This window comes from Cucurbita maxima, unplaced genomic scaffold, assembly GCF_002738345.1.
Source record: "Cucurbita maxima cultivar Rimu unplaced genomic scaffold, Cmax_1.0 Cma_Scf00001, whole genome shotgun sequence".
Lineage (NCBI taxonomy): Eukaryota > Viridiplantae > Streptophyta > Magnoliopsida > Cucurbitales > Cucurbitaceae > Cucurbita > Cucurbita maxima.
In genome coordinates, this window is record NW_019272017.1 from 6,314,417 (window position 1) to 6,322,686 (window position 8,270).

General features: G+C 36.8%; 2 protein-coding genes across 3 annotated transcripts in view; both read left to right on the forward strand.

Annotated features, from left to right (window-relative positions):
- Window positions 1-1,511, forward strand: part of LOC111485133 (elongator complex protein 6) — a 4,560-nt gene extending 3,049 nt beyond the window's left edge. The window contains exons 3-6 of one of the 2 annotated variants that reach the window (XM_023131870.1): window positions 163-368; window positions 460-603; window positions 1,136-1,223; window positions 1,315-1,511. In XM_023131870.1, the coding sequence (XP_022987638.1) occupies window positions 163-368; window positions 460-603; window positions 1,136-1,223; window positions 1,315-1,367 (491 nt within the window). In that variant the 3' untranslated portion in view covers window positions 1,368-1,511. Of the gene's footprint in view, window positions 1-162; window positions 369-459; window positions 604-1,135 lie in introns of both variants that reach the window. The other variant, XM_023131879.1, reaches the window with a different exon arrangement.
- A 1,008-nt stretch (window positions 1,512-2,519) lies between these two features.
- On the forward strand, window positions 2,520-7,588 carry LOC111486255 (zinc finger CCCH domain-containing protein 11-like). Its single transcript, XM_023133308.1, has 8 exons — window positions 2,520-2,799; window positions 2,929-3,013; window positions 3,123-3,263; window positions 3,361-3,449; window positions 4,268-4,456; window positions 4,619-4,749; window positions 4,823-4,925; window positions 7,254-7,588. Exons 1-8 carry the CDS (start codon window positions 2,632-2,634, stop codon window positions 7,431-7,433), a joined length of 1,086 nt encoding a protein of 361 aa, XP_022989076.1. The 5' UTR covers window positions 2,520-2,631; the 3' UTR covers window positions 7,434-7,588.
- Window positions 7,589-8,270: the final 682 nt, after the last annotated feature.

The following is an 8,270-nucleotide window of genomic DNA, read 5'->3' on the forward strand; positions in this document are numbered from 1 at the left end:
AAAAAAAAAAAAAAAAAAAAAAGAACATTGGAGTATTTCCAATTATAGAGCTTTGTTGTCATGCGTTCCTTTTTGGTCCAAAAGGTGCTTGTTTTTTGGCTTTTCATTATGTATTTCATGGCACCAAATCTTTGATATGGCACAAGTTTTTTCTGCTACCAGATAGAAGTGGAAAGGAAACTGGTGAAGGTGTTCTTGTTGGACTGTACTGCAAAATTCAGAGAGCTGTTAGTGCCTTAATTCAAGAGAACAAAAGGCATGTCACCATTGTGATTGATGATATACCTCTTCTGGAGGTTGCTGCCAATGGTTCTTCAAATCATGTCTTAGACTTCCTTCATTATTGCCACACTTTAACATCAGAAATTGTAAGACCCTCTAAGCTTACTGAATTATTCTCTTCTTCACATGTCCTTTTTATATTTAACCTCCAGTATTCATACTTTGCTCTTGCCACAGGGTGGTTCCATTATCGCACTTAGTCACGAAGATGTTTACCTGGACATCGAAAGGCCACTGATTCTACAGATGGAATACCTTGCTGACGTCTTGATAAAAGTAGGCCCACTAGCCACTGGTATAGCGAAGGACGTTCATGGGCAGGTGCCATTTCTTGCTTTTATAACTTTCATGTTAATCAGCTTGTTTTCTACGCCTAGTTATGTTTGACCTATTTTCTCCTACATCTTCCTTGGTCAAGAATTGTGCAACAACTCTTCCCGATTTTAGGGTCTGTTTGGAGTGACTTTCCTAGTGCTAAAGTCACTCCAAACCATCATTCTAGATTGTTTTTTTAAATATTAAAAAGTTGTTCCAAAGAGGCCCTTAGTTACCTATCATTTCCAACAGAGTTCTGGCAGAATATGTGAGGGGTTGTTGATGACATTAACTCTTTCCCTATAACAGTGCCTGTTTATACCAGGCTGTTTCAGATGTAAACTTAGGTAGTATATGCTGTTGAGACTAAAGATACTGTATATAATGCTCATAAATTTTTAAATATCGATTCCATCATCAAGCTGCTTAGCATACTTTTCCCGCTTTGTTGTTTGACCCGATTTTATTCACATTTGTTGCTGCCACTCATTGTTTGGGCGATCATGATCATAATCAGGTTTTGTTTTCCTCTCTGCAGCTGACAGTTTTGAACAAACCAGTCGGAGGCCTGGAAGAAAACTTAAGAAACAGAGTACATAATTTTCAATTTTACATCAAGGAAAATGGTACTGAATTTTTTTATTCTGGAAGCAGAGCTTGAGGAAAGTCTTGGGCAAGAAAAGTAGACGGATTTGATAATTATACCTTTTTGTGTAGTACCATTTTGGCTCTTAACCCGGCGAAGTTGCCCGACTTCGAGCATCTATTGATACTGTTCGTGATGCATCTAGAAAAGCGCTCTATTGAGATCATCACGGACAGTATATATTCCTTGCTCAACAGTCAATTTGTTCTGTGTGAAACCTACCTCTTTATTTGACATTATAACAAAGGGTTAAATTACTTGTGTTCTACGCATGTTATAAATGATTTTTGACATTCAGTTATTGCAAATTGTCCAATAGCCGGGGGATTTTATAGTAAACCGCTGATTTTTAGTTTTATCCCAACAGATAGTTTAAGAGTTTGTAAGTTAAAATTTGGTTGTCTTCGGTATTCATTTTTCAATTTGGTCCTAAATTTTTAGAATTCGATTTAAACCTTTAACATCTCGATATGTCTTATTGAACTGTGTTCAGGTTGGCTCAAGATCTAATCTTTAGTAGAAACTTCAATGCATTGCAAAAAATAATTTATTTATTCTAGTTTTCGCTTGGGACAGGTACGATCTTATATCAATCAAAGACTTGATTTGTGGGCGATCAAGGGGATGCATGAGTGTCTAAGCACCACCATCTATTTTTTTCTATTTTTGTCTTTCACTAACAAATTAATGTGTTTTTCATCGTGAATTATATTGTTTTAACAATATGAGATTTAATTTTCACCCTCCCAACAAAGGAGGATTACCGCGGGACTAAGGGTTACCATGGGACTAGGGGTTGCAGCTCACCTCTTAGGTAAGCCACCAAGTAGTCTTATAGCCATGCTGAAGTAGCTCCTCGCAGTGCACCAATCAAACACAGGTTGATATAAGGGAACTCTTAGGGTTTAAATAAAAGGACGAAGAACCAAAGAAGCCCCAAGGAGCTAAGACCTAAACTAGATGTCCTAGAGCTAAAGAAAAATACCGTGGAAGTTTGTCAAAATTTGAATGCGATAAGAGCCTACAAGTAAATAGCTTACTGAATATAATTTTTATACTCATTCCTTTCTATTTTTTTTTAGGTACCGGTCGAAGTGGAGGAGCTAGAGTGCAAACAAAATTGTCCATCAGTTAGGGAAAGAAGCGATTGCCTTTTAGGGCCCACTAGTTGATGGGCCTTCGTTGGATCGGCCCAATTGAAAGCTAAATACCACCAATAAGTGGAGGACAGGACTGTCATTTAAACAATACAAAGTTAAATCTGTTCGTACAAACCCTTAAAATCGAATATCGTGTTTTCTTGGAGCGAAATTTCTGGTTTGGTATCTATTCGTCTACGGCTTTCCTTGGTTTTTTGGCTGCCGATCGACTTTGAATGCGAAATAAGCATGCCGCCGAAGCAGCAATCCAAGGCCGATATAGCGAAGAAGCAGAAGGTCGTTGAAGACAAGACATTTGGTCTCAAGAACAAAAATAAGAGCAAAAACGTCCAGAAATATGTCCAGAATCTCAAGCAATCTGTCCAGCCAAAGGTCGACCCGAAAGTAGCTGCCAAGGTCCGGTTTTCTTCTCCAAGTTTATTCTGCTGGTTAATTAAGGGGACAGTTTAATCTCTTTTTCTGATGATTTTTTTTCTACTTTTCGGAACGAGAAGAAGCTGATTGATTGGTTTTGGCATTAAGCAGAAAAAGAAGGAGGAAGAAAAAGCTAAAGAGAAGGAGTTGAATGACCTGTTCAAGATTGCTGTTAGTCAGCCCAAAGTACCCGTTGGTATGTGCAGTTTATTACTGTTCGTCTTTGGTTTTAGTTCAGATTTATTGTTTGCGTCGAAGCTTTCGTATTGAACTAATGTGATATTGGATTTTGGTTATTTCGTTAGGTGTTGATCCCAAGTCTATACTCTGTGAGTTATTTAAGGCGGGACAGTGTACGAAAGGTTTTAAATGCAAGTTTTCACATGATTTGAATGTCCAGAGGAAGGGTGAAAAGATTGATATATATAGTGATAAGCGTGATGAAGGTGAGAGATTAACATTCTTATTTTCTACAAGTCATATAATTTTTCATTTATTAAATACTTTTATTAAAAATTCTTCACGACCAATGCTTTTCCTTAGATACGATGGAGGATTGGGATCAAGAGACATTGGAGAAGGCCATCGAATCAAAAAAGAATTATTACAACCTCCACAAGCCAACTGAGATTGTATGTTTCTCATGTTTCTTTCATAGCGTTCTTACGTTAAATTGCATTGTCTGAGCTTGTTACTTCTGACATATTAACTCAAATATGCAATCCCCTTATCTATCATCCTTTTCTTTGAATTGTAAGAGTCTTACATCTTTTGTAGAAGAGGGTTAAGCCTTCATGACAATGCATTAAAGTTTCTACACCTCGAATTGACTAGAAGACTAAAATGACTTTGTTGTAGTGTTAAAAAAAACGTTGATGTTCACTTGTGTGTATGGTTTATACTTTATATTCAATGCCTTGTTATTTTTTATTCAGGCTTACACCTCGCTTCTTCAAGGCATTGCCTTCAGCCATATTTTATGTATTAACTGGAAACTAGTACGTTTCCTTGTGGTGACATTGTTGGGCAAGGTTGTGATGTCTAATCTCTCGTGAATGAAAAGTTGGGGTATTTTTTTAGAAATGGCATGCGCCTATTTAATGTATGCATGCTCTGGGATTTTCATCAACTTATAATTTGAAGGTCTAAGGGATGGGTTTGGAAAGAACTGACTTCGACGTTCTTGTTACTGTAGAAGTGAAGCTTGCTGGTGAATAGAAAAAAGCTCATATTGGTAATACTTAATTTTAGAACTATTATTTGTGAACGTCCGTTTCCAACGCATGGATTATGTTTCCACTTTCCAGTGATTGAGTTATGCTATTATATTGTGCTGACATGCGGTCTTTCTAAATCCTTGTGGTTTACTAGACAACTGTATATTGCTTGTTATAGTTGAGATAATTTAGTATCCTATTTTAATGATCTTTTTAAAATGGATAATTTACAGGTCTGCAAGCATTTTCTGGAAGCAGTGGAAAAGAAGCAGTATGGCTGGTTCTGGGTGTGTCCTAATGGTGGTAAAGATTGCCACTATAGACATGCCCTTCCTCCAGGATATGTTTTAAAGTCACAAATGAAGGAACTGCTCGAAGAGGAGAGTCAAAAGCTTGCAATAGAGGAAGAGATTGAGAATGAGGTGATTCAATTCAATTTAATTGCTTATGGTTTTTATTCTCCTGTTGACGTTTTAAACCAAACAAGAAAATGCTTTAAAAAAAAATTACAGCCTTTTACTCTTTTCTTTTTGGGTTTCAGTTTCACGCTACATCTTTTTACTATGTTTATTTGCTTATCCCAGAGGGCAAAAGTTAAAACCACTACTCCCATTACTCCGGAGCTTTTCTTCCAATGGAAGAAGAAAAAGATGGATGAAAGAGATGCTGGTTTGGCTGCACAACAAGCAGAGAGAGCTAAGAATGACCGCATGAGGTTTCTAGATTACTCATATAGCTAATTACTTTTATAAAGTAATTAATAGTGACATAAGTTTTTTTTTTCCCAGTGGTCGGGAGTTGTTTCTTGCAAATGCAAGCTTGTTTGTGGATGATGCTGAGGCATATGAAAAATATCAGCGAGAAGAAGAACCTGAAGCCGATGAACCAAAGGTAATCCTATGTGTGAATTTTATACAGATTGCATGTGTCTTCAGAGTCATTTGCGGCTCTATTCTTGAGCTATGCCATGTGAACAGTGACTTCATGACCACATTCTTCCCTGATGAATTTTTTAGTCCAACATTTAAATTTCTGGGCATCACTTTTATGCGCCTACCCCTTTGTTTGAATATGAGGATGGTTTGAATGTTAGTGCTTACCATATGCAAATGTAATATGCTACTCAGAGGTATCTGAGGAAAGAAATAGTTTCTTTTATCCAAGCCTGTCAGTATCTTACCGATGGAAATTTCCAATCGTTAGATAGAATGATTTATTCCATGTGCTCCAACCACTTGGAAGTATGTTAGTTAGACTTGGTTATTGAAAATATGTTGTCTATATTCTTTGTGTTTCTGTAGTGATAGCTGTAATTTTGTTAGTATTGCTATTTTTAGTGGTTCAAGAAAAAATATCGTCCCTCAAAAGAGAAATAAGAAAAGGAGGACAAGTAGTTCTAGCTGACGAAGGGACCAGAAGATATGATTAAGGCTTTCTAGTTGGTGTAGTTGAAGTACAAGAAATCATTCTTGAGGTTTCATTACTTCAGCAGGTTAAAAATTCTAACCCAACCCATACTGACTGAAAAGTTCTCATTTCTCCCCAAACACATCGACGCCATTAGATAGCATAAGCTCATTGATTTGAAGGCTTAACTTAGCGGTTACTTGAACAAACTTTATCGGTAGAAATCTCAATAGCTCACTTTTGAAGTTACACAAAGTGAAGAGCATCCAGATTCGCTTAGAAAAAAGCTAAGTACCATAAGAGAGAGTTTTGGTTTTCATTATCTTGGTTGCAAAAGTCTCACCAGCTTAGCAAATGATTTAAAACAGGGGCTTCTCTGCTAGCGATGGGCCTCATTTATTTAACTTTCTAAGAAAAGCTGATCAAATAAAGATTTTCACCTTCTTGTGAACTTTGGACTTCCAAAATATATTGGACAATGACCTTGAATTAACCTCCAACTGCTTGTCAATGCGTTCTAACTAAGTTTTATTAGTGACACTCCTTGGTTGATCTAATTTCTAAATTCTACAGTCGGCTTAGCTGTTCTGACGAACAAAAAACCTGTCTGTTGGTGAGGGTGGCCCACCTCCACCTTTCTACTGATGAGACTCTTCTTTCGAAATATTTTCTTGATATCCATTTTCATTTAAGCTCTTTACTTTTAGCACTGGCTCAATGACCGCTAGTCTGACCCATCATGATTGAGATTCTTCCTGAATATGTGATGAATATGAGATCTCAGTTCTCATTCATCGTCCAATCTAAATGCTATTACCCTTGGGCTTGGAGGCACGATAATCTGTTCTGTCTTCCCATTTAAGGAAATCTCTCTAAATCGTCCATCAATCTTATCTATCACACTTGACAGAACCATGAAGATGTGAGAGTACATCTTTAAAGCTTTCAAATTTGAAAATAAGCCTGAATGCTGGAGCTTTGCAGCTTCTCTCTCATTCTTTCAAAGGATCTGATACCAAAATCTGGAGATACTAGGATTTCTCCCATGAGAGAACAATTGTGCGGATACCCTTGCCAATCTTGGGTCCTCCTTGATTAGTTTGGTGCTAGATACATGCTATTACCATTGAGGAAGTTTGACTCTCTTAAAGTAGAGAAAGAACTGTTGGTTTTGTCTAATGCTACAGGATCTTGAGAAAGAAACTCCGTGGATAAAGCAGTCACTCGGAAGCTTCATCATACCAATCAAAGGATAGTTTTATAGACGTTCCTTCTTGAGACCGTAGCACTATGCTATCTGGGAGAAGTTAAGGATCTGTATGTCTAATTACATCTCAACCACCGGTAAAATCATTTGAGAGGTAGGACGTTGGCAAACAAAGCATGCCCTTAAGTTTACTACTGGGACTATATGTTATAGGAATTAACGTCGTGTGGATCTACTTGGCCTTCCATGGGGTTAGATCTTGTTGGAGCATTCCCAATTACGCTTGGGAAGAAGAAGCAGCACTTGTTAGACCATTCCACCAAGTGGATAGTGATCATGGCCCCCTAGATGCATGCCCTGGTAGTTCGAGGCTAGAGAGATTTCTGCGCAACCCAGGTGGTTTGCTTTTGTAGTTATCTCAATATCAAAACAACATCTCTCTCATCTTCAACTGTAGATGGTTTCAATACGTTTCTTTTTGTTAGTTATTATTTTGCTTCCATTAAAGCACTTAGCTGACTGTACGTCAAATGCAAGTCCAGTTGATTTGTTTGGTGAACTTATCGTGGAATTCTCATCCTTTTAATGACCACGTGCAATTTCAGGCTAAAGATAATCCAACGGGTGGACCCAGTACCTCAACAAGTGCTGTTGATGATTCTGAAGATGTCCTCCTGGATGAGGACGACGACGACGAACTGGATCTTGATGAGCTAAACGAGCTTGAGGCAAGTTTATCCAGAACGTCGATTCAGATCGGGGAGCCAGGTATCGAGGCCTCTTGAGAGGGAGATTGAGACATTGTTCACTGTAGCAGAGAGTGTGTGTTTGTTGTTTGTTAAAAAATTAAGGAACATAATGGATTCTGAGTTTTTATGTTCTCTTATTTGGGATTGGACCGACTCTGGTTGCCATATAACATATTCAAATTTTGACTCCATGTTCTTCTTCTGTTCACTCTTTTCATGTGTTCGGTGTTTGGTATTTTTTCATTTGCAAGCCGAATCTGCCAAACTCATCCGCCCGAACTAACAACAGTTTGATCGGTTTAAAGAGGTTTTTTTTTTATTCTTTCTTTCAGGTTTTTCAGTTTTATTCCCCTAATGTCAACTACTACTCACTATTGTTTACAAATTTAAGCTTTTTTTTTTTTTTTTTTTTTGTGTGTGTGTGTGTGTGTGTGTGTGTGAAGGTATTTTCAGCTGTCCTTGGGACTTTTTAATGAATTTTACCTGCTTATATCGATTTTCACTTTTAAAATTTTAATTTCATCAAATTTCACCATTAAATTTAAGCAAGTGTTGTAGTGTTATCCTTAAACTTGAAAAAATATTGCAATTTTGCCCATTTGATAAATTTTCAATCGAAAGATCATTATAAAAGCATTTCATATGCCTTCAATGAATTATAAACCATGTGTTTCTTTATTTATTTTTTTTTAAAAAAAAAAATTTATATTAGAGCCAGTTTTCGATTAAAATATGAGTTGAAAAAAAGAAATCAATGGTTAATTTGTGAGCTAATCAAACTAAAATTTGTTTAAAACTTAATATTATAGAAATTAGTGAGTTATTGTGATACAAACATTACTCCTTTAAAAAAAAAAAAAAAAAAAAAAAAAA

Excerpts from the sequence above, each read along its gene's own strand:
- LOC111486255 (XM_023133308.1), top strand. The coding sequence starts at position 2,632 with ATGCCGCCGAAGCAGCAATCCAAGGCCGATATAGCGAAGAAGCAGAAG. Across the intron at positions 3,264-3,360 it reads TAGTGATAAGCGTGATGAAG|ATACGATGGAGGATTGGGAT; the intron begins GTGAGAGATTAA and ends GCTTTTCCTTAG. Across the intron at positions 4,750-4,822 it reads GCTAAGAATGACCGCATGAG|TGGTCGGGAGTTGTTTCTTG; the intron begins GTTTCTAGATTA and ends TTTTTTTCCCAG.